The sequence below is a fragment of the Chroicocephalus ridibundus genome, chromosome 5 (genome assembly GCF_963924245.1).
Source record: "Chroicocephalus ridibundus chromosome 5, bChrRid1.1, whole genome shotgun sequence".
NCBI classification, from domain to species: Eukaryota; Metazoa; Chordata; class Aves; order Charadriiformes; family Laridae; genus Chroicocephalus; species Chroicocephalus ridibundus.
In genome coordinates, this window is record NC_086288.1 from 8574879 (window position 1) to 8600978 (window position 26100).

At 39.1% G+C, this 26100-nt stretch overlaps 1 protein-coding gene across 5 annotated transcripts in view; it reads left to right on the forward strand.

The window, feature by feature from the left end:
* WDFY3 (WD repeat and FYVE domain containing 3) overlaps positions 1-26100 on the forward strand; it is a 178282-nt gene that overhangs the window by 108113 nt on the left and 44069 nt on the right. For all 5 annotated transcript variants that reach the window (XM_063337332.1, XM_063337329.1, XM_063337331.1 and 2 more), the window contains 13 exons: positions 2548-2648; positions 3717-3935; positions 7521-7702; positions 9206-9437; positions 12326-12486; positions 13525-13636; positions 14051-14241; positions 15719-15871; positions 18359-18432; positions 18534-18695; positions 19971-20065; positions 21858-21978; positions 23506-23723. In XM_063337332.1, coding sequence (XP_063193402.1) covers positions 2548-2648; positions 3717-3935; positions 7521-7702; positions 9206-9437; positions 12326-12486; positions 13525-13636; positions 14051-14241; positions 15719-15871; positions 18359-18432; positions 18534-18695; positions 19971-20065; positions 21858-21978; positions 23506-23723 — 2021 coding nt within the window. The remainder of the gene's footprint in view (positions 1-2547; positions 2649-3716; positions 3936-7520; positions 7703-9205; positions 9438-12325; positions 12487-13524; positions 13637-14050; positions 14242-15718; positions 15872-18358; positions 18433-18533; positions 18696-19970; positions 20066-21857; positions 21979-23505; positions 23724-26100) is intronic.

Here is a 26100-nt window from a genome sequence, read left to right on the forward strand (position 1 = left end):
GTGTGAAAGTAGAAGTATGTATGTATCTAAACGCTGATAGTACCCTCTTGGTTCTGGATTTCACTCATCTTTTAAAATGAAGGAATACAACATAATCTTGCAGACACTCCATTAGTTGCTAGGATTTGTGTGTGACATTTGGATGGCCCAAATGCTCTGAAACCCACTTAAAATTGCTGAATAACTTGGAAATGTGGAAGTGGGCAAATCAGAAATACAAGTAAAGCAGAGAAGGCAGCTATGCTGAGTTGAAATGGCTGGAAAAAATTATTATGAACTGGGAGTGTAGCCTGAATATAAGGCTTAACTCATTTTTTCTTTTAGCGCTCAGTATCACCCTCACTTGCTGTTTTTCTCTCTCTAAACACCTGCGGAGTGTTTAAGGTGCTTTATGAGGATCCTGTAATATGATTTAACTTGACTGTTCAGAAGAAGAAAACATGACACCATTCTCAGCATCTGTTTAAGGAAAATGTTTTGTCTTTTTGGTTGTAAAAACAGAATAGAAAAACCTCAAAACACGCATTATGTTCTACGCTAAGGGGTAAATATTGCTGTATTTGCTCAAATATTGCTATTGCTGAAAAATTGCTATAAAAATTCAGACCAATGGCATAAGGAACAGCTATTCCTTAATGGCCCGTGGACTGGTCCATAGGCAGAGGCTTGCAAATAGGCTGAAAGCTAGTATCTCAGAGAGGACAGTGTTGTGAGGTTCATGCAAGTCAAACAATTGTGAATGGCACCTCGAATAATAATTGTTTAGAATTTCCCAGAAGTTTGGTTAAAAGCTTAAAAACCTTGACTTACAAGCTTTATTAAAAGGTTTTTAGTGATACAAACCACCAAAAGTGACAACTGCTGTGAAGCCCAAAAGAGTGGGACAAATTCTTGTATGAGATGAGTAGCTCCACAACGGTTTTATTAGTCTTTCTTTTTAAAAGAATTGTGAGAAGAGGCAAAAATCATCTGTTGTCCATGGCTGTACCACAGTTTCATACAACCAGAAACAGCTCCACCTAACAGAGAATCATTCATCTTGTCTTTTTCTTTCTAGACCCAGTAGTTATACTACTGTGTTTCTTAAACCTGTTTCTTTTCTGACATGGCCTTCGACAGGGCCGTTTGCATCTTAGTGCACCTGTTCCAGTTTTATTTGGCATGACTGGTCTGAGAGCAGAGTCCAGCCTGGATATTTGGGAATTATGCTGCTCTGCATCCTCTTTTCAGCTTTGCAAAGAAAGGATGCAGCACCCATTTTGCATCTAGCCTTCATATCCAATATAGTCAGGGACGGACTTTTCCTTGAAAACAAATGGTGCTCAAAGCTCTGTTCTACATCCTTCATAAAAGAAAAGAAAACGTTTGGGCCCTAAGAAGAAATATGCTAGCAAAATGAATTGTCGCTATGTATTTGTCACACAGGAGATTTGTAGGTGCTGGTAACATGTCCAAAAGTAATCCACGTAATGCAGCTGTGACTTCTTGTAATTTTAACACGTCACCTAAGGCAGCTGCTGTAATCAATAAAAAAAACGCTAAAATCTTTTTGGTCTGTTTTAAAGTGCCAGGGTGTTTCATGAATTAAACAATGGCGTAGCCTTGCAAGTTATCTGCTTAGAGAGAACATGCTTGTAACACCATTGACTATGGGGGATTCACCCAGAGAAGAACATTTTCAAGAGGGAGGAAGAAGCATATAATGAGAACTGTAATCGAAAGGAAGATAGTAGTGACCAGAACCATGGACTGCTGTTGCTTTCAAGATGGGTGGTCAAGTTAACATTTTATAGCTTACGTCAGAAAAAGATAACTCCTAGCTCTGTCAGGAATCTCAGCTACAGCATACTTAAACTAGCCTGCTCAAGTGTAAATGTCAACAAAATAATGATTCTTCAGCAAGTAGAAGAGCCGTCATTTTGCTTCCAGTAGGACAATCTGTACAAGCTGGAAGCTGAACTGCTGTGGAGATTGATGCCAGCCCGGGTCGGCTGGTCACTGAAACCATCTGGGCTCTTAAAATCTTTAGTTACCTAAAGGAGGTCCTCCTTATATCTGTTTCCATTGTGTCCACAGCATCGGTGGCTCTTGTAAGGACCAAACGTAGCTGATTTGGTGAAATATGACGTTACAGTGAGAGCGTACATACTTAAAATAAGAACACCGTAGTATGCAATTACCAGATCCTTTGAATATTTAGTTAATCCCGTTTCTTTGAGAGTTCAGAACATCTCAAAGGCTGCAGCGAGTTATGGCAGCCCACAAGTGAGCATCTTATGCTATGGAGCCATGTGGGCATAAGTGTCTGTGCCTTTGCACCAAAGACATGCGCTGACAAAGCTCTTTGCACTGAAGATACCATTCAGCCTCACAAGGAGAAAGCTTGAGAATTCATTTCTACTTTTTAAGAATAGTATGTATTCATGAGTCAAGGAGAATGATAGTGTGCTTGTGGTATATTTTCGTAGGCTATATTTTGTTTGTGTTGAACTCTGGTTATACTGACTTTGATAAACTCTAGTGTGTTACTGGTGTTCTGTTTAACAGCTGCCTGTTCTTGCCAAGTTTGGCTCCCCATAATGCACCTACAAATAATGCTGTTACGACAGGACTTATTGATGGTGCAGTTGTCAGTGGAATTGGAACTGGTAAGTACTCAAGTATGACTGTTGGCAGTGTTGTGTGTCTGATATTTAGTTCTCTTATATTTCTTTGTTAGCCATGAAGCGATAGTATGGTATCGAACATTGTACGCTCATAATTGAGAACTTCTTGTATGTGAGTTTCTGTTGCTTTTTGCCCCCGAGTGAATAAAAAGCAATATATAAAATACAAATGTGTGACTGCTTTAAAATACAAGGTGCTCAGCAGAAGGTTAAATTGGGATCAAAAGAAGCATATGAATTAATGAACCTGGATGCATTAAGAACAAGCAAAGGTAATAGTGTGCAGAGAAGAGGAAATGTGGAGTGAATTGTAATGCTGTACCTGTAGCTTTGTTCTCCTGAATTCCTGACTGAATCTATTACAGGTGTAGTTACACGCATCATCACAAAAATCCCATCTAAATTGTTTGCTGTCTCATATTTGTTCATGTAGGCTGTTCACCCTACAAGAGCCTGGTGTGCTTGCAGGGCTAATTGAACATGATCACTTAGTTAAAAAAGGTGCTCAGTCTGAAAACTAAGTTGAAGGTTTACTGCAGTTAAGGCAGAATTAGTGTTAGACAGTACTTGAAGTCTGTGGGAGCACCCCAGGAGATGAAATGGAGTCAGGTGTATGTGGTGGAGAGACCTTCTTCAACAAAGACTTCTTCATTCAGTCACATCTATGGAACAAGTATGTTATCATTATATTAGCAGTTTCTGAGGGCCTGATCCATTTCCACTTTCTTATGTCTAGGGAACTGAAACTGGGTTGTTCAGAACAAGCACTGCTTCAGAGTTGATTTTTGGTTTTAGAATAGGAGGGAATAGTGTGCAATTCTTGCTTTACTTTGTTTCGAAGGAAGCCCCTCTGAGCTACCATTAAAGTGTGGCTTTTCCTCCAAGCTTGAGTCAGAAATGAAGGTAGTAACTTTGAAGTCCCTGAAGGTAAAGTTTGAGAAAGCACAGCTGGTATCAACTGAGCTGATACGAAAAAGGGAAGAGGAACAAGTAGATATCCTAAGTACTAGCTACTGCAGCTATGTAATGGGCTTTCATTTTTGTTTTTAGGTGAAAGATTTTTTCCGCCTCCATCTGGTTTAAGCTACTCAACTTGGTTTTGTATTGAACATTTTAGTACACCTCCTAATAACCATCCTGTGAGACTTCTTACTGTAGTGAGGCGAGCAAACTCCTCGGAGCAGCATTATGTATGCCTTGCCATTGTCCTCTCAGCAAAAGACCGGTCACTGATTGTTTCAACTAAAGAAGAATTGCTTCAAAATTACGGTAAGAGTTGTTGTCATGTCATCAGCTAATCCCGACAATATTATGGGGATGCAACAGCAAGTTTATTTTGAACTTAGTATCTAGAAGAATTGCGTGTGGCGGAACTTTAGTTGCAGCTTCACCAGCTCCTAATGGGTTTTGACAGTGGAAAAATGCAAAACGCAAACATTCATGTAGAAATTAAAGAGCTTTTATAATTTCCAAAGAAGACTCGATATCTGCATGTAAAGAAAAATTTTTGCCAATACCCTAAGTATTATAGATTTGAAGGTGGAATTAACATCATTGGTTTTGGAAGGTTTTTGCCTTGTAATTACTTTGTATCATTCATTTTAGATGTCATCTCTTGAGGTGCAAATGCTAACTGTCTTTGCTTTGAAGAAGTTTGGAAATAGTAAACTAACAAGTTGTGAAGGCTTTTTCAATCTGGATAGGCCCAACGCTGGAGGGCTATTTGAAGGCGATCAGTCATTCGCTTCATGTTTTAGTGCTGTGATCAGTTTTCAGAAACAGTTTGTAGCTTCATTCAGCATCTGTGATCAAAGGTGGAATTGCAGGAGGTGCAGTGAAGATCTAAGTGAAAATGGTGAGGCCAGTGAACTGGCTAAAGAGAGCTATTGGTGCAGTCAGGGGCTTCACACTTAGCCATCACCTGTCTCCTGCCTTGTCCTCCATCAGAGCCTCCAAAAATGGTCAGTTTTGACAGGTTGTTTATGCACCCTGTGTTTAGGGCCTTCTGCATATGTTTCAGGCTTAGCTCTTTACCAGACCAACATGATGGGTTACAAGTAGCTATCAAAAATCTGTTCCTGCGTCTGTTCTTTTCTTTTGTGTAGCAGGCACTAATGAAGAATTTATACAGCTGTTACTATTTTTTAAAAACACAAACAGCAAAGCAGACTGTTACAGAATATTCCTTATTTTCATGATAAGCAGACATTCGCATCATTTTATTGTAGTATTCCTTTTAGTGGAAGGCAGGTTCAAAGCCTAAAACTTGAGCTGAAGATACATAGTATAAGGGAGGAACTAAACCTGTTAAATTACAGAGATACTGACAGTATTTTCTTTCCCAGAAGACCAAATTCTTATAAGAGAGAATTAAGTTTATCTTCAATATTAATTGCTTTATCCTGCACTGGAGCTATAGATCTTATGTTTTTAGTCTGTAAGCCCCTATTATCTAACTCTTTAAAAGAGATTGGATTTGAAGAGGCTTTGTCAGAGAATATCTGTAGGTCTCTGACTACAAAGACTGTTTTTTAATTGAATGGGATACTTCACTTTACTGGAGTGCCACAGTCATGGTGAAGTCATAGTTGCTGGTGTGCCGACAATTGCTGAGCAGGTAAGTACCTGAAGGACTGAGACGGCAGTCCCAGCAGTGCAGGGACTGAAGTACTGGCTGTCTATTGTAAGAAGAAATGGGGTGGTTTAAGGATCCTTCTTGTGAGCGAGAATTGTGTTCAAAGGTGTTTGGCTGAGAAAAAGAACTTGAGGTTATTTTTGTATCTGAAAGTTAGTTCCAAGTACTCTGCTTTTATCATTTCCCTTGTGCAATTTCTGAAGAAATGAGTGTTCTCCCTGTGCAGGCGGCTGTGGAGGTAAGAGGATTAGTGGTTTCTTTTCCTTCAATATGAAAGAATGAAGAGAGATCTGAAAAGCTCATGTTTTCTGTTGAAGCGTTCCCTGGTGCAGAATTTTTGAGCTTTGTCTCTGGTTATGTGGTTTTTGGGTTTTTTTGTGGTTTTTTTTTTTTTTTTTGATCATGCCCTCTGGTATGAAGTCAAAAGACGCCTTTTAGAGAAATTTAAAAATTGTGTGCTAAGAACTAAAGGGTATTTCAACATTCAGGAGAAAGGAATTCAGCACCCGTTAGTGAAGAAAGACCTGGAAAATGCTTGAAGAGTATAGGTGGGTGAGTTGGGGGTGGGTGGTCAGCAACTTGTGGTTTGCAGCTCGTGTGGAGAGGCTAGGAGTGCGTTCTTCTGGCTGTGTGTCTGGAAGGCAGGCATCTGTCTTCCACTCCTCACTGTTGATGCGAGGGGGGCGGATGGAGCCACAGGTACAGCTCGCCTCCCCCTGACCTGCTGCTGCTCACGTCAGGTCAGCGGCCTTACAACCCAGGCTCCACTGCTGATATGGTGGAGGGAAGGCAAGGGCAACTCACTGTGCTTACAGTACTGAAATGGAACAGATGAGACGTCATAAAGTCTTGGTTTTGACTTGGGCAGAAATGTCTCAGCAGCGCTTCAGAAAATTAATTTTCCCTAGAACTGTAAAAAGGGAAGAAGAGAAGCCCGCATGCTGAGGCTTGAGTGATGAGTACCCCCCAGCCTGTGCTTGATGCGAGTCTTGCTAGCCAGATGTCATACTTACAGCCTTTATTAAGAAAAAAAATGTCTCAGGCTTTCAACTTCGTCTTTAACTTCACTTATGCTTTGTAATTTACCGTGATTCTGATGCAGACATTCTGAAAGGCAATCATTTTGCTTGTGTCTTCTTTTGTGTGTGACCTAATTTTTTAAGCAAGATAGTGGCAAGCTTATACACACCCCTAGGTGTCTGTGGCCAGGTGCTGGGAGGGCAACAGGGGGCTTCTGTGGGCAGAGGGCAGAGCTGCCCTGTGCCAGACATGAATGGTTCCAGCCAGCTCCGCAGCAGAACCTCAATATCTGTGGGACGCGGCTGAGCCCAGCAGCTGGTGGTGCCACTGGGAAAACACATGTAAGAGAGGGGGAAATGCTGCATGGAGTGAGGAGTAAGGGGAAAAAAATGTGAGAGAAAGCGCCCTGAGGACACCAAGGTGAGAGCAGAAGGGGAGAGAATGCCTCAGGCGCCGGAGCAGAAATCCCCTGTGGCCCCTGGAGAGGACCACACCAGAGCAGGTAGTGGGGCCTGTGGAGGAGACCATGGTGGAGCCAGGAAGAAGCTTGAGGAGAAATTTTGGGAAGTATGGGTATCTTTCTCCTCATGGTGTAAGAAAAGTGAAAAATAGTTCTGTAGGTTTGGAGAGACGCCCGTTATTTCTTGATGACTACTACTGTTGTTTAGAAAAACAACAAAAGATCTTCCTGTGACTTGAATGGTGGCATGAGAAAGTAATAAAAACTTGAGCAAACTAGTCATTCCAGATAAATTGCAAAGGGAGGGTAGAGGGGGAGAAGTAAAACGTAATTGTCAAAAGTCTAGAAGCATCCTGAGAATATTCTTAGAGAAAAATTAAGGCAAAGGAAGAAGAGACCTGTTGTTGATACTACCAAAACTATACTAGTTTGTTAATATGCAGGTATTTAAGGATGTTCAACCTGTCAAACTGTCACAATTTGGTCTTGAATACTTTCTCAAAAAATCTGATTTAATTCTTTCAGGTCTTGTATTGGAAGGTCTAAAGTCATTCCTGTTAGTCATATGTTTTGATTCATATCTTATTAATTGTATTTTTGTTAACTACATGCTTTCTAAAAATTTGGCTTTAATGTATTGCTGTAAATTGTTTTGCATCATGTCTAATGGCATATTTTTATGTTTTAAGCTTCTTATAACATTTCTACTGGTGCCCACTAACTGGAACTTTTCCTTTAGTTGATGACTTCAGTGAGGAATCGTCGTTTTATGAAATTCTTCCCTGTTGTGCCCGTTTTCGCTGCGGTGACCTCATTGTGGAAGGCCAGTGGCATCACCTAGTTCTGGTCATGAGTAAAGGCATGCTAAAGAACAGCACAGCTGCACTTTATCTTGATGGACAGCTTGTTAACACTGTTAAGGTAAAATAAATCTTCAAATCCTCATTTGTACTGGTTGGAGTGATTTCTCTCTCTGTGCACATGTATGTATGCAAAAAACCCACACAAAGCAAGAACAAAAGAAACCAATACTGCCCCCCTTCCCCCCTCAGAAAAACACCCACCCAAAAAACCCACAAAAAAAACCCCTACAACATGTGGAGCCTTGCAAAAAGGGGTCGTTGCTCATCACACAGCTCGGAGCCAACCCTAGTCCTGTTAAGAGGAAAAGATAATGAATACTTTCTCAGGTACGAGCAATAGTGCTAAAATGAAGTGGACATATTGCATTGAATGTGAGGCAAGTGTGGCATGGCTATGCTGCTGACTAGATCAATTAAAAGGATCATAAAAAGCTGAAGAAGACTTATCCCAGGACCATGTACCACATCTAACTTTGAATAATAGGGAGGTTACAGAGTAAGACAGTTTTGCCAATTTATTCAGGTTGTTCCTTTCCTAACCCTCTTACCACCCCAGAAATAGCATCCCCTTGTCAGTGATAGCCACTGAGATCTCCAGCGTTGTTATTGTAGATCAAACACATTCAGTTGTAAAGATGGAAACACGTTTTGTTGTTACGTGGAAAAAACTGAGAGGCCAAAAGCAGGAAGCAGCGAAGAGCACTGTAGACCTGTCCACTGAACACAAAGTATTCCTGACCTGTAACCGAGAATCAAAGAGCACCTGGCACGTGTTGACCTTAAGGGAGTAAGCTAAACCTGGTGTGGAGTGTAAATTAGCTGGCATTACCGTACTGATGTAGGTAAAACAATATTTTGACTTTGAAAGTCTACCTGTCAGTATTTCTTTTGCAGAAAGAGGACTATAGTAACTTCACTTGCTATGCTAATAGCTGTAATGCATAACCATGTGTCTGGCCATACGTGACTACATTCACTAGCTGTAACAGAATTTTTACAAGGTAGATAGAAAATGCCTGTGAGATTGTTATTGTCATTATATATACATGGCCAGCATCTTACTCGTGTATTTTGTTTTATTGTCGTCTGAAAATCTGACCAAGTTGAGTTCATCAACGTTCGCACTTTAGCTTGAAACAGTATAATTACCAAAGTCATGTTTTCACTGGCTGAAAAAGGAGGAGAAAGAACACAAGTTTGAGATAGTCTTACTGCTTTTGCAAAAAATAATGACCGTCATAGAGCACCATGTTTTTAGAATCAAGATACGTCCTCGTTCTTTAGCGTTTTCAAGCATAGAACTCACATGTTCTCATCCTGTGTTTCCATACACACCTTCATCTTTTGATAGCCGCTTAACTTCTAATCTTTGCATTTACCTTCTGGTTAATGTTCTTCACTGACTTTTGCTGTATGGTATCATAATACCACGCGTTACATAGCAATCATTTGGTACGTCCCCTGGTTTGCAAAACACTTTACTGAATTTCTGATCTGCCTACTTTCTTTTCACGGTACCCATGCTCTCTGATTAACTTCACCGTGTTTTTCTCCCTTACAGCTTCACTACATTCATAGCAGTCCTAGTGGGTCTGGTTCTGCCAATCCACCTGTAGTCAGCACTGTTTATGCCTATATTGGCACGCCACCCGCACAGCGCCAGCTCTCGTCATTAGTGTGGCGTTTGGGCCCTACGCATTTCCTGGAGGAAGTTTTGCCTGCCCCAGGTGTTAGCACCATTTATGAGCTGGGACCAAATTACGTCGGAAGCTTTCAAGCAGTATACGTGCCATGTAAGTACAATTCAAATGGCAGCTAGTAACTTGGCCCAGGTGTAGTGGAATCTTTTGTGTGCATATTGGCGGAAGAGGTGAGAAAAGAGAGTATGTGGTAGCAGAGAGGAAAAGCTGGCTGTTCACAGGAGGAAGATTAGTAGGTGGTATTGAAGAGGATGACAGAAATCCAAATTACTGTTTTAATATACTTCTGGTAGTTCTTGCACTGAGATATGATAGAAGTGCTTGTATTCCTCACTTTGGTTTGAAACCAGTTAGAAATGCTTAAAGCTGTCATTATTCTTACTGTATATTATATTTATCTGCGGAAAGTGAAATTGGAAAGACATTTTAACTTGTCAGTTTCTAGTGATAGCACTTATTTGCAAATCTGCAGTGTATTCTGTACTTCAAACACAGCTGTCTTGAAATGTCATTGTTTATAGGGCCTAAATAGGTCAACTGAAGGAAAAAAAAAATCAGAGAGGGATTGTGGTGCAGTCTTTAAGCATTCATTGTGAACAAATATGGGCAATTCTCTTACATTTTTTAAAATTGTTTGAAATTGAGGGAAGTGCAACACAAAAAGATGAGGATAAACTTGTTAGAAATGTGTGTCCGTAGCCCTGTTTTTAATTATTCACGTAATGTATTCTTCATTAGCTCTGGTGAGATGCACTGTCGCTAGCGAGACTTTCCTGTTCTGTAAAGCTCCCTGTCTTCCTGCGTGGTTAGTACCTCCTCACTAACATCAGTATTACGACAGGAGATGCTCTTTGATTTACCTGGCTATCACAGGGCTTTTTCAGTGAAACAAATACTAATGGGGAATGTATCAGGTTGTCTTGTCCTTACATTGTCTTTCCTCATGAGGACCATAGCGCTCTCCAGTTCTTCTGGAGAGAAGCTGTCACCATCTCAAGGAAGGAGGCAGTGAGTGATGAGAGTGGTAGGAAAACAAAATAGGTACAGGGAGTGCAGAGTCTTTTCATGGTGAAAGGTTTCCCTACAGTGGTGGACAGATGCTCCCACCCCCCAAAATGTAGATGACGTCCAGGCTGAACAAAGTATCATGAAAAAGATGATAGCTTTCCTTGCTCATCTTGACTGAAAAACTTTAGAGAATTGAATTTTGTGTACAGATCTGTGTCATGTACTTGCTTTTTTGACAGCTAGACAAACCCGGCAAACAACTCTGGATTTAGGTATCTGCTAGTCAGTTATAATTTGTCCTGGAAGGCATTTTGACTGGTGGTGTGCAAGTTTTAAGTACCAAATTAGCCAAAGCAGGTTCCATGAATGTGAAATTGTTCATTCACTTCCGATAATTAAAGATCTTCCTGCCTTTACACTAAGGCTACGTTCACCAGAAAACCCCACAGTAACTTAATAGAACTCTTCATTTCTTAACATACTGACTTCATCCAGCGCGGCGGTGCATTTTACTCCATGCAAGCTTTGCTGAGTTTGTTGTATTTCAGGAGTGGTCTGCTCTAGAACAAAGGATGAGTTTCTGTTTGGGGATGAGCTTCTGTTTACTTCATCTGCACTGTGCAAGCCTAAGGAGTCTGATAGGGGGTGTAGTGTGAATCTCTAGATCTTACCCTTTTATCTTGGCCTCTCTTTCCAAAATCCTTGTTTTTCCTTGGTGTAATGGTTATTTGTGGGAATCCTGGAGAAGGGAAGAGCCCTTGCAGTCTTCTGCTGTTGTCCTTTACAGGGGAATGGTGTCCGACTTGCCATTTGCCCATGCAGTGCTTCTTTCGGAAGTTTTGTCCCTGTTTTCAGTGAGCGAAATTGCCATCTTCTGAGAATTTGTCCTGTATTTAAGCAAAATGGAAAACCTGGTACTCTTTAAGTCTCGGAAAGACCTCTCAGAGAGCAGTTACTAGTTCGGCAGAAGGAATTCCTTTGTCTGCTCACTGAATGGAGGAATGTTCTCGGGGCATCTGTGTGGGCAGAGGATCCAATGAGGATTTCATTTATGGGCAAACCAAGACTGCTGAAATTCTCTCTTAAGCGACAGAGACTTGACCCTGGTTCAACAAATTATGTAGACACCCAGCTTCTCACTTGTTTCAGTGTTAGATGAGGAGCCGTCATGTTTTTTTTTAATTCCGTAACGTGTTTCACTACTGTTGCAGCTAGCTTTTGACCTGGAATGAAGATGCAGACATGAATCTGCATGTTGAGCTTTTGGGTGCTGGGTTTTGCACGCTTCCTCTGAGCTTTGTAGGTAGCTGTCAATCACAGTGCTTGCAGTGCCTTGCAAGAAGCATCCACTTTCAGAGCAGTGGATACAAAACATTAAAGATACGGTTACATATTCTCTTCAATGCCTGGGCCTTTTGGTCTGTATTCAGTCTTGCATCTCTTGTACCATCCTCTAAAGCATTTTTTCTAGCAAACCGCTGTAAAAAGCCTGTTGTCACAGGCAAAGATGCAGATGTACCAAATACTCTTTCTTTTTTTTATTATTTTTTATTTTTTATTACTTTGTGTTTTTTCCGGTGGGAAGGGAAGTGGACAACCCTTAGGCTGTACACAAATTGAGTACAGGAGTAATGTTGCCTTCCAGAAATTCAGATGAGGAAGCACCATATCTTCTATTGCTTGGCCAAGCCACAGGCTGGTAGCTGCCATTACAGTTAATATTGTAGACCTTCTTGAAAGGAAATGTTTGCTGACCTCTTATGTTAAGTAGCAAATTTATTCCATGACTTGTATGCTATCAAATTAGTCTTTGCTACAGCGACAAAGTATGCAAAGACAGTATCATGCCTCAGCTATTTGTAAAACCTTTCTTCTATACCTATTCTGCAATATAATTTGCTTAAGATTTTATTCTTCAAACTGAAAACAAAAACAGTGCTATTACTGAAATGGACTCTTATTTTGTCTTTAAGGCAAAGATTCAAAGTCTGAAGGAATCAACCCATGTCCAGTATCTTTGGTACCAGAAGAGAAGGTTTCTTTTGGTCTCTATGCGTTGTCAGTTTCTTCATTTACAGTGGCAAAAATAAGGAAAGTTTACAACAAGTTGGACAGTAAAGCTATTGCCAAACAGGTATGTTGGAAAATGAGTTGGTTAATGTGTACTGCCTGTTTGTTCCTTTCTTTTAACTTCTTTCGAGGCAATTTGTTCAGTGCAACCAGGAACAATAATGTACTTGTCAGAAGAGTTTCCCATAATCACTTTCATGTTTGTTTGGGTTTTTTTTAAATTTAAAAAATTTGGGGTAAGTTGTACTCTGAGATTTTACTCGCATTCTTGAAATTATTAGTAGCTATGCATTTTAGCACCTTTTTTGGAGGTATTTTTGTTTTTTAATGTAGATGGCAGTTGTAATCCTGCTGAAAAACAGTTAAGATTATGTCATTGAACAATATTTCTACTGTTGCAGATGAACAAAGCTGATAGCTTAGTCCTCTTGACTGTGATTCAGTTTTGGAAACCAGAATATTTCTTTACGTTTTTCTTCAAAGTACGTAAAAAGTCAGTGAATTATTTTTTCAAAGGACCACCTATGAAGAAAGACTGTTGGGGTTGTTCAGCCTGAAAAAGAGAAGTCTCCGAGGAGACCTTATTGCAGCCCTCCAATGTCTATGGGGGGCTTGTAAGAACAACAGAGAGAGACTTTTTACCAGGGCATGTAGTGACAGGACAAGGGGAATGGTTTTAAACTGAAAGGTGGCGGCTTTAGATTGGGCATAAGGATGAAACTTTTTACTCTGAGGGGTGGTGAGACACTGGAGGAGGTTGCTTAGGTCAGGTTGGATAGCGGTTTGAGCAACGTGATTTAGTGGAAGATGTCCTTGCGCACAGAAGGGGGATTCGACTAGATGGTCTTTAAAGGTCACTTTGAACCCAAACCATTCTATGATCTGGTGGAATTATTTTTATAGTTAGATTCATCTTCCTTAAACTTTGGAGACTGGAGATTCCTCTTCGCTTTAGAGAATCTCTTAATGACTCTAGCATAGTTCCATTTTGTTATACGTTACTCTTTATCACAGGAGAAAAATACACAAGTTATGTTCAGGCTTGCATAAAAAAAAAACAACTCTTCCCTTTAGCCCCTGCTTTTTTTCTTGTTTTATGCAGATGGCTATTTCTTCTCATGAAAATGCCACACCTGTGAAGCTGCTACATAACTCAGCAGGGCATTTGAATGGACCAGCACGCTCCATTGGTGCAGCTTTGATAGGATATTTGGGTGAGTCGAATATATGAGAATTACTATGTTTAAAAATGATAAATTCTTTAAATAAGACCTTAGGTCTAGAAGATAAGTCATGTCATTGATCAATGTTAATGATACATGTTGAACTTATTTAACATTTTTATATTATATAGACATCTTTTCTTTTACTAACATGGGATGCTTGTTTCAGTTTATATGAGTTATCTTTATGAAAATATACTTAATTACTTTACCTTAGGTCACAAACTATTTTCCAGTGCAATATTTCCTTCACCTCCTCTTCTGAGGTGTCATAGTTCTTCTAGTGATATTCTTTTCATAATTCAAGCAGTGTTAGAATGCAAATTACTTGCATGTATTCACAATGATTTTCTACAAGAATTAGACTTGATGGTTTTTTAACTTCTGTTCTCCGCCTATGCTCAGGAGTAAGAACATTTGTCCCCAAACCTGTTGCCACTACACTGCAGTACATTGGTGGAGCTGCTGCTATTCTGGGACTTGTAGCCATGGCATCAGATGTAGAAGGGTTGTATGCAGCTGTGAAGGCCTTGGTCTGTGTGGTAAAGAGCAATCCACTAGCCAGTAAAGAAATGGAAAGAATCAGAGGTTATCAGGTATGTAAGAAATGTCTCAAAACCGACCAGGCTGATTGAATTTCACTGTCTGTCCTAGAAGTGCTCGTGGAAATTCCTTGTTCTGTTGTAGTGATCTGAATTTCTGCTCTTAATTTTAACCGAGCTCTTGGCTAAGTAACATAGATAGTTATTCAGGATGGCTTTTCAAAGAGACGGTGAAAAGTTTTGGTAAGCAGTTGTGCACGTTTAGCTGCTTTGCTGAAACCAAGCCTTTATTAATGGCAAGGAAGAGCGCAACTATGGCACTTTGATTCGTTTCACATGATTTTGAACCCACCCCTGCAGCCTGGGAGCTTCTATCTTCGTGATCTGCCAGCAAGAGAGAATAGGGACACATGAAGAAAACCGAACAAGTGGACTCCTAGAATCACCATTTTGAGAATAGTGCACAGACTGTACAGCTGGTGATGCTATTTGCTTTCAAGCTGAAGACTTTTTAACTCTCCATTGGGATAGGGAAAGTGGAATCAGTTATGCAGAAGGATTCAGTGACTGACTTGAAAAGATCTTCACGTTTTACGTTTCTTATGAAAAAAGCCTTACTGAAACAGAAAGCTTGTGCTGTGGCTTGGGCAGTGTATTTACAAACCTTCTCATGCTAATGACTAGTTGCATCAAAACATATTATTCCAGGTAGCCTGTTGCAGACCTTGCCTTTGTTTGACTATCTAGACAGTGTCCTCCTTGCACCATAAGCAGTTAGTGGATCATCACATATGACCTTACATTTCACTTGTATTAACCTCAGCAAATAGCATGGTTTGAGGGAGATTCCCAGAGATCTGTATTTCTTTAGTAACAGTTCAAGGAGGATGGTGAAGCTGAACAGGCCAGTACGTTGAGAGTTTAACAAGTTTGCGTCAGAAGACAAGAAATAATAATAGCACATCTAGCAATTTTTTCTTTCCCAACCCAGATTGTAAGAAGTTAAAGCTGAAAGGACAACATCTACGGTCATGCCTAGGGCAACAAAGGGTAGCAAGAAAAAAGAAAGTCAGGCTTATTCAGATTTATGTTGTCATGGCTACTTTTCAGTGCCAGACTACCTCTCGTTTGTGCATGCAGTACTCTAGGGGTGCTATATCTACGTCTGCCGTGTCCCCGGTTGCTGTCCAGGAACACAACTATCTGAGCCATATTTCATGTGCCATCTTAGACTGTGAGTGACTAGCAGAGAGCTGAGGGGGGAGGGGGAGATGCCTAATCCGCAGGGCCTAGATACTGTCTGCAGTGTAGAACAGGTGGTTTATGAGCTGTAGGGTGTCCTGGATGTGCCCCTTTTCTAATCAACCACAATGCCACTTTCAAGCTTTTTCATCAAGAGTATCAGCTAGCAGACATACTTTAAGGGCCTTCTCAAAAGGGACACGGACATTTCATCCAAGCTTCTTTGTGCTTAGACAACTTTGCGGTGTGTTCATAGGCTACTAATTTCTTTTCTGTTTTCTGGTTCAAGTTGCTGGCGATGCTGTTAAAGAAGAAACGATCCCTTCTTAACAGCCACATACTCCATCTGACCTTTTCGTTGGTGGGAACTGTCGATAGCGGGCATGAGACATCCATTATTCCAAATTCTGCTGCCTTCCAGGATCTGCTCTGTGATTTTGAAGTACGTAAAGCTGCACAGGAAAGTGATGATGATATGGATAGTGATTAAGTCAAGATGCTGATAGCATACCTTAAATATTGAACAGCAGTAAAGTAGGTTGTTATCCTGAGAACTTAATATTTCATATATAGTACAGTAAAGCAGTTGAGCAGCAAGATTATTTGTAACTTTTCCTTTCCGGCTTGAATCAGTGTAGAAACAATGAGTGGGTACCGCAGATGTTTCTGCTTTTTGTTGTTTAGAAGATATATTTTTGTAGTTTATGGTTAGCAGTTCCTTTTAACCTCTGTGTTCTACTGCAGTCCATGTATTGAGGCATGAAAGATGTACTGAAAATAACAGTAGGAGGTAAACTTTCAGCATAGGACACAGGAATCACTTTATCATATGTCTCCTGCAAAGTTAATAGTTATGCAGTTAAAAGTCTGCTCACACGACCTATGAAATATTTAAGTGTTGTTGTGTTAAGCTAAGGAAATGGTAATGTAATAGAAGCTGATAAAAGATGTGTAGAAGTTGTCGTTTAGTGTTTGGCCCTTTGGCATTATCTGTACCTGACACAGACTGAGTTAAAGTATCCTGATTCACATATACTAAAATAAATAAATAAACAAAAATACTATTAACCACTGCTAATCCAGCTATAAGATACTAAATTAACAGCACAGGTCCGTCTTGCGTAAATGGCTTTATGGAGTTACCTATTTCCTTTTTTTTTTTAGATGTCTATTTGAGTATTTCAAAGCACTCCTGGAAACTTTAATTAAGGATCTTGTCTATGAAAAACATCCTGCTGCTTACTATAGCCTTTCTTTTAATAAAATCAACTGGCCTTGTTAACTTCATTTTTTGGAGAGCTTAAAGGTCTTTAATGCACCCAAATTGCCCCCTTGCCAAGATCAATGATATGCTATAATTATGGCACAAAGAAAGAGGAAATGGAAAGGGCAGACCTGAGCCTCTTTTTTTCTAACCCTAGTGGGGATCTAATGCAGAGGAAATTTGTCACCCACCAAAGTTTCCTTTTTTTTTTTTTTTCTTTTTTAGGCATAATATGAAAACAAGAAATAAGCTTGTGCTGTGTCTAAACATGAATCCTTCAGTATTGTGTAACTAGTTAGTCTTTTAACAAACCTCTTAAATTACAGTAATGCTTCCTTTATGCTCACAAAATTAAGCATATTTTGCTCACAAAAATAAACATAGCTTAATGGAATTTATTATGTCTACAAGAGGTAATATTTGTGATAGAGGTCTTAAAGTAGATGAACTGTTTAGCAGAGAGAAGAGTGTGAATCGTAGGCCAGCTCCTTTTCTGAAGAATACTCTTGTCTCCCCCCACTTTATTTTTTTTTTCTTTCTTTTTATTTCCCTCATAAAGGAAGCAGCTAAGAAATTTCATCAACGGTATATAGTCACTCAGACAGCAACTACTGTACAAAAGATCCAGTTTCATATTGTTTAGTTTGTGTTTGTCTGGTTTTTTTTTTCCCCTGAAGACTAAGAACAACTGGGAAAGGAATACAGTTAAGAGAATTAAAAAAAAATTAAATAAAAAATGTGCAAGTAATAGGTCTGTGAGTCACTAAGAAGAAACTTTCCAAAAGCCTGTTTTTTGCTCGGATTTTTTTTTTAAAGTTAGTTATTTTATTTCTGTATTCAGAAATCAGTGACCCGAGCATTACAATCAGATTGGATAAATTAGATGTTCTTACTCTTATACTAAAAAGGGAAATGAAAATATTTTTTTCTACCATTTTAGACGATAGGATAGAAGAAAAAATTTGAAAGCTTTTTGTTTAAGCCAGTTTTATACACCAGAGCACAAACATTTATTATGCGTTGTTCAATAGCAAATCAATTTTAAGATTTGCAGCTATAACAGGGAGCTTTCTGGCTTTTGTATCTTTTATTACTTCTATTGATTGAACAATTGATTTTTTTTGTTTTTGAGTATCTAAATCATTTAAAACGGTGTGCAGGAAATGCTGGGTAAAAATAAAAATAAATAAACCAAAATGAGGGAAAACCTTGAGTTTAATCTTGGCAGAAGATAGTAAGTTACTTTTACAAAGAGAAAAATCTTCGCTTAAGCCAAATAACCGTAACACAGCATTTTACATCAGCATTGTAAACCCCAGTAACTCCTTTTGGAGCCATTGCACCACCTGTTTAAAGAGAAATTCCAGATAGTATGTGACTTTTTTGTCTAGAACTCTTAGTTTTCATCATGATACGTTTACAGAGAATATGTTTGTTACCAATGTGTGTTTCTTTAGTCTTAGCTAGTATGTTTAATACTTACCTGAAGTTGAAGAATAAACAATTGAGAACCTTGCAATGAGCTTTTGAGTGCAATGGCCAGGTAAATTGTCGTGTAGGTGAACAGTTTAATCACTTCAAGCCTTTCATAACCTTTGGTATATTAATGTCAGTGTTTAATCTTAAAGTGGATTTGTGTACAAAACATATCATTCTGTATTTCAGGTCTGGCTTCATGCACCCTATGAGCTTCATCTGTCATTATTTGAGCACTTCATCGAACTTCTCACTGAGTCAAGGTATGAGTTGGTGCCAGTCTAGTAATGACACTTACAGGATGAGGTAATATGTAGAGGATGCTCCAATTTTAAATTGCCACTTCCTTTCTCTCTTCTTCCAGCGAAGCAGCAAAGAACGCTAAGTTAATGAGGGAATTCCAGCTTATCCCAAGACTGCTCCTGACTCTTCGAGATATGTCTCTGTCCCAGCCTACTATCGCTGCGATTAGTAATGTGCTGAGCTTTTTGCTTCAAGGCTTCCCTAGCAGCTATGACTTGCTCAGGTAGCCCACACCTGTGATAATTCTGGCTTTCTTGTTTTTCTTATGTCGGTGATCTTGTTAAAAATACTTAATGGTCATACTGCTGTGGAGTAAGGAACATGAAATACTTACGTACTGGATTTTTTTCCTCTAAGAGCTAGACTGCACTAGACACAGGGAATAATTTTTAATACCTTGATTTGCATATTACATTCAGTTTGTATCTAAACAGGTATGAATGAATGATTAAACTGGCTTAATGTTCTGCAAGTGAAAAGCAAAGGTGCTGTATTGCAGCTCCCTTCTTCATGTGAAGTACTGAGCGCTTAAATATTGAAAATCAAAGGAATATTTAAGGCTGTTAGATATAGTACTATGAATTCTGACTGAAAGTAACATAAATAATTGCAATTCATACGTACAGGAGTATTTGAAATGCTTTTAAATGAGTTCAAATCCTTGATAGCTTAATTTTTCTCATCTCCTATTTCACTATAATGGAAATGGATAAAATATTGCTTGGGAGTTCTTTACATATGAGTGGTCATGTTTTCAGCTTCTCACTTTAAGTGCAATTAAAGGTATTAGAAGCATCAACCTGACCATCTTACCTGTCTTTGTTTTAATTATATGTGATTAAAAACATGATTCAAGAATAAAACCTTTGATTTTTATGCTTAAATGGTTACAAAACAGATTGTGGAATGCCTATCTGAGTGTTTCTTGGTCTCCTTCCTGGAAGTAAAAATAAAAAATATTGTGTAACTTGGAAAAAGTTATACTAACTAGAGACCATTTCAGCTTAGTTCCAGAGGAAAGAGAAAAACATTGCATCCCCTTTCTTTGAGTAGCACATCATCTTGTTTTGGAAAACCATGACTTTGTGTTACATCACCTTAAGCTATAGGCATAAATGTTATACCTGGGTCGAGTAATCGCTGTTTTTGGTGTAATACTTGCTCAGCTGTAATGGTTTGAGAACAACGTTTTCTTCTCCTTTCTCGTGGTGTTCCTTTTACTAGGACTTGGTGGTATCTCCCAGTTTCTGTTCTTGAATCCTAGAATTTTCAGGGTCCCTTGCCTGCAAAGATTCTGCTAATTACTAGACATGAATTTGGTTTTTGGCTAGTAACTTTAGATGGAGACCATTTTCCTCAATCTTCAGGTGTGAGAAAGTTGACGTTTTGCGGTATCTCACTCTCACTAGTGTTATGGCATTATATTTAAGGTGAATTATTGATAGATGAGAGTGCATCTGTCATATCAATGAATAATGTTTTTTCTATATACGTCAAGGTTTGGACAGTTCATCTCTTCCACTTTACCTACGTTTGCGGTCTGTGAGAAGTTTGTAGTCATGGAAATAAACAACGAAGAAAAGCTTGACAGTGGTAAGTGGCGGAATGGCTTAGAAGCAGCAGAAGAGAAATACTTCATGATCTCTTCTGTGCTTGAACATGTAAAATGTAGAAGTAGTGTCATTAGCAATATTGTAATTTTGGTATAACCTGGCTGCTAGTTGGTTGTGGTGCTTTTGGTTTTCAGTATTGCGTGCAAAGCAGTGCAAAACCCATGTACTCTTCTTTAGTTTTCCTTCATTTAACACTGAATGGTTTTGTTCTGTTTCCACCACTTGCTCCTTCAAATCAGCTGTGCATCTCTGCGTCTTTGTGGGGAGAGAAAACAAGACGAAAACTGATTAGTAAGTGCATCTGCCCCCCAGGCGTGGAGGAAGTGAAAGAACTAACTACAACAGCCTATTTGGTTTTTTAGGCAAAAAAAAGAAGTTTTACTCTCCTTCAAGAAGGCTTATATTGAATTGTTTTGAACCAATTTCTACCCTTGTTTTCGTAAAGAAAAAAGGCTTATGCAATTGCATTTTCAGTCGGTCTCCCTGAATAGAAATGTTTCAGCCCCACAGTGGGTGTCATGCACATAACTAGAGGGGAGTATCCAAAGATCCTATGTTTCTACGTTTTCTTGGGAATACCCTGGTGCACAGGGACAAGTAGTAGAAGCGTTTCTGCTTTGCAGTTAGCTTTATTGATCTGGTTTCCCGAAGAACAAGGTTTAGGCAGTCTGTACATTCATCATTATCCCCCTGTACTCTCCTGTTCCTTCTGAATACTTTTGTTTATTGCAGTCTCAAATATGACTAAATTCAAGCTTTTTAGTGAAAAAGAGGAAGTGGTTATTGGAGAGAGATGTAGATTGGTGTTCTCACTACAGGCCAGCCGTGGTTTTGTTTGTTTTTTTTCCAAGGCTAACCACAGCCTGAGCTGCTTTTTGCCTACCCTGGGGGGACTGAAGAATCTTGGGGAAAAATTGAGGCTGTGGCAGGAATGGAGAGAGAAGCTTTTGAAGCAAACAATATGAGATTTTTAGGTTACTGGTCTTCACTAGTTCTGCTGTATTTTCTGCCACAGAAGATGCTTTGTGTTCATATCTGTGACTTGTGCATCCAAAGCGTCCGTTTATCTATCTTCATTTTTGCATGTTGAGATTTTTTTTTTTTGAATAATGTAAAAACATGGTCCTGCTTTGACAGCATAAGGTATAATAAGAGGGATTTGCAAAATAACTGTAAAGCTAGTCCTGAGCTGCATGTATTGGCTTGTTTTGCAGTTAAGTGTGTTTTTTCAACTGATGGTGAGTTTGGCTTTCTGTCAAAAGAAAAGGAAACTAATTTTTCTCCCTGTTTCTTAGATTTAGAGGGAATTGAAAAGCATCAGTGTGTTTCTTGGGACACCACCCCCCCCCCCCCGCCCCAGGTTGCATAATGCAAAATCTAACTATTATGTTGTGGGGTTTTGCGGAGAGGGAGGGATGGGGGCAGAGCAGGCAGGTTGTGTGTGTGGTGCTTTTTTTTTTTTTTTAATGTCTTTACCTAGTCGCCAGGAGCGACTAGTTTAGCTAATTTGGACCACCTCAGTTTAGACTGTTGTCTGAGACACTGTGATTCCCTTTTACCCATTGTTCAAACTGACCAAACTCCGTGTGGTGATGATAATGGGACACTGCATTTCTCGGCAGCATAGAGTAGGCTGACTGCCTTTTGGCATGGCTTACAACCTGAGCAGAATCAGGTTGCATTTGCTTATGTATAGAATTATGTAATATCCTTTTAAATGTTCAAGTACCAAAAGTCTAATTTTGCCCCCTTTTTTGTTTTTTTATGTTTAGGAACAGAGGATGATTTTGGAGGACTTGTTTCAGCTAATCTTATTCTACTGCGGAACAGGCTTTTAGATATCCTCCTGAAACTTCTATACACATCTAAAGAAAAGACAACTGTTAATTTGCAGTAAGTATAAAAAATTTGAGGAAAGGAAAGGATATAAAGTTTTATTGCAAAGAGGAGAATTATACAGCCTCCATTCGCTTCACTAGTGGAATTGCATAATTTTATAGGAACTACTGGATGATTTATGCAGGTGTAACTGAATTAGCTTTGGGTATGCTAGCAGAAATGGAATGCATTGTTATTATCTTGGTGAAGGTGCCCCTGCCTATTGCAGAGGGGTTGAATAGATGACCTTTAAAGGTCCCTTCCAACCCAAACTATTCTGTGATTATTGAGTTGTATGCTGTCAGTTGCAGCAGCAACAATAATAGTGCTAAGCAGATGCTGGTGTAAGTAACGCGCATCTTTCAGCCATTGCATTAACTGGTTTTCATTTCAAATCTTTAAAAAAAAAAAATAATATAAAACCATGATTTGGAGCATTATTGCTTCTTATTGTTACTTCATGGAAGAAAAATAGTGTTTGTAAAAGTGTTTATTTTAAAACTTTGAGTGCCAGAGGATCACAAGTGTGAACAAGTGTGGATGTCTGGCTACTTTGATTATTTTTTTTTTTTTTTTTTTTTTTTAAGTTTTGTTATCTGGAGAGCCAGTTCTTTAACCCTCTGCTCTCCTCGTGTACTTCTTGGTGCTGTTTTCTCATTACTTCAGGTGTGGCTATAGCAAAAGTAAAATTTGTCAAAAGAGAAAACTTTTGGTTTTAGAGATGTGGGATAGTAAATTTGTCATTTGGTTAAGATCAAATGGCTTCAGTAGGGGTTATATTTAGGATCATTGACCCTAGAATGCCCCTTAGTTCCTTAAAATTGCAAGTGAGGGAAGGTGATGTTATCATTTGAGGCACTAGAGTCATATGGTGAGATGGAGAAGAGACTTTGAAATACTGTCAAGTTAAACCTTGGCAAAATACAACTTTCAAGCAACTGCCTGGTAGGCAGTATTGAGTCTGTTAGAGGCATTTTGTGGATGTATGGCATATGTAGATTATGTAGTGATTGACAGAGCATTGGTTGACAAACTCCAAACCTGTTTGAGCTTTTCAGCAATACTGCTTAAAAAAAAAAAAAAAAAAAAGAGAGAGAAAAAAAACCCAAACCAAACTATATTCATTCAGCTATTCCTAAGCAACTCTCAACCTATCCATGCCTCAACAAAAAGTTATTTGGAAATTATAATTTGTGGATAAATGTTTCCAGTTCGGCATTCCACATTTGTTATCAAAAGCAGCAATTGGAGAAATCTCATGCAATGGAACAGTCCCATAGTCCCAGGAGCTGTATTTAGTCTTCCTATTCTGCTAAACAAATACACTGTATGTGCTCCATTTAACATAAGTTGGTGAGCAATGTTTATTGTTGTGTAGCAAACTTACTTAAGAATTCACTTAACTCTTCAATAGATCTGAATTTTTATTGATCTTGAAGTTTGCGCTGTGATGGTGAGCACTGATTTTTGCTTTCTAGTAGGAAACTAAATGCTGTAAAATGTGATGACTTTTTTTTTCTTTTTCTTTTCCTTTTTAATTAGGGCTTGTGAAGAACTCGTCAAGACACTGGGTTTTGATTGGATTATGATGTTTATGGAAGAACATCTGCATTCCACCACGGTCACAGCAGCCATGCGAATTCTTGTGGTCCTGTTGAGTAATCAGCCCATCCTTATCAAATTTAAGGAGGGTCTCAGTGGTGGAGGCTGGCTCGATCAGACGGATTCTGTCTTGACCAACAAGATTGGTACTGTGCTAGGTATGGGATCTCAGTCCCTTCATGGCTGAAGGATCGTGTGGGAGTGCGTGTGCGTATGTGTCGAGGTGGGGGTTATTTTATGACTGCTGTCGAGCAGATGCATCCTGTCTGTTCCTGTTGTCTGCTGTGCTCAGATGCCTCTGCACTTCGTTTTTCTTACAACTAAGAGTTAGACTTCCTAGGCAAAAGGGGAGCTGTTTTACAAAACTACCCTTCAGTTGACATTGCACAGACTTCCTTGTCGTTCAGTATTGCCTCATTATCTGCACGAAGCCTCTGTAGCTAATCAGTTTTTTCTGTTGCCATCACGGTAAGATTAAGTAGATTCCGTGGACAGGCACGTCTGAGCTAGGTGCAGAGGTAGCACAGCGTAGCACCTTATCTACGCAGCTAATAAAGGTGCTGTAAAATTTACTTGTTTGTTTACTTTTATTAGTTAGAGCATCATGTGGTGTTACACCTGAGCTGCTTTGTCTAGTGAGTTCTTTGGCAATTAGATTTACCAGTTTGAATTTTTGCTGTCTTGAGAATTTCTGTGTTCACAGTATCATCTCATCCTTTCTTTTCCTCTCCCTCTCCTGTGTTCTTCTGCACGCACGCACGCTCTCTTTCTCTCTCCGATTAAAGACTTTCTTTGCAGGTTCTTAAAGCCTCGTTTATCCAGCTTATCAGACCTTTCCGTTGCCCCGTGTGATCCAGAATTCAGCGTGTATTTTGAGCATCTCTAAGCTGTCTGAAATGCATCTCCCAAGTGTCTGAAATAACTGATTCCAATTCTGTGTAGACAGGTGTAGTGGCTATTTCCCATGGACCTGGGTGTTTTTAGGCAAAATAAGATAGTGCTTTTCAGATGAATGTCCATTTGGACCCTGATATAAATCCATTGAAATTAAATGGGAGGCTTTCATGAGCTCGAGTAGGCTTTAGATCAAGGCAGTGGTATTAATAGTACTTTTAACTTAATTTTTGTTCCTAAAATGACTGTACAAGGAGCCACCTCTCTGTTGCAGCAGTATATGATCTGTTTCTGTGCTAAAGATTTTTCTGAATTGATTTATTATAAGGAAATAACTGTGAAGTGTTATTGAAGTGATCTTCAGGAAGAGGGCTTTTCCTGAAATGAAAATATAAAGTCCATTATTTTCTGCTTTGACTCTTTGAAACACATCAAAGTATCTTCTGCTGTCTTGTTATTTTTTGCATAAATGAAACTGTCTATTAAGTCTATTTACAGTGGTTTGCTATAATATATCACTCAGGTTATTCTACTAGGAACGTAGGATGGTTCTTTGCATTATTAATGAATTAGGAAGGTTAAGGAGAACAGTTTTCCTGAAACCATTATCTGTTTGTTTGGCCAGTTTTGATTAAGGTCCTGTATTTTATTTAATAAACAATTTTTGCACATGCATGTGCCTTAAAATTTGAAAACCATTGATACTTTAGGGAATTGACTGTTTATTCAGTATCCACTTTAAATGTCCAATAACATAAAAATTTTCTTCAGTCACAAAATCTTTCTAAATAAGATTTTGAGTTACACTCATGTTTGGAGAGCATTTGTAGAGTTTTCCTATTTTTCTTATTATGGTATCACTTTAGTTGAATCCAAGCTGGACTGTGACCAAACAGATATTTTTAAACTTGTGTCTCATCAAATGATAGTGACAGATTATCTAACTTTCATATCCTGTGTTTTTTAATAAATTGCAACACACTGGATCCAAGATTTCTCATGAAACCAAATAGAAGCCTTTTCGCGCACCCCCCCCCCCCCCAAGATTATTGGTGGAATTCCTGCAGCTTTGTAGCAAACATTTCATTAGTCTGATTCCAACTTCTGTTGGAAAGAATATCTTTATTAGAGCCTCAGAAAAACAAGCTGATCTCTGGCAGTGTCCGAAGAATGGCTCACTGTCTGGGTTGATGTGGAGACTGAACTGTCTTCCTACCTCCTTCCTCATTTGAAAGTAAGCGGTTCTGTGGTCCTGGTGTATTTATTTATTTTTTTAATAGGAAAATGAAATACCTATGTAGAAGCAGGGTCGCAAAAGGTGAATTTTGTGCCTCTGGCAGCACTTAAGATAAAATATAATGCTTCATACCAGCTGATTAATCAGTACCAAAACAACTGAAACAAGATGCCCCTGAGACACTGGAAACAAAATTAGCTGCCCATCAACTTAAATGGGCCCTTGGATTGCTGCTTGGTAATATAAATCTGTAACTGAGATTAAGGTGATACGTCCTTCTCAGACAGCGAAATATCTTTTTTCCAGCAGCTTGAGTGTTTTAAAAGTCTGAAATTGCGGTCATGGTCAGAAACTGGATCTCTGTGTATGCAGTAGCATTAGGCAGTCTGTATGAAGCAGCGTCA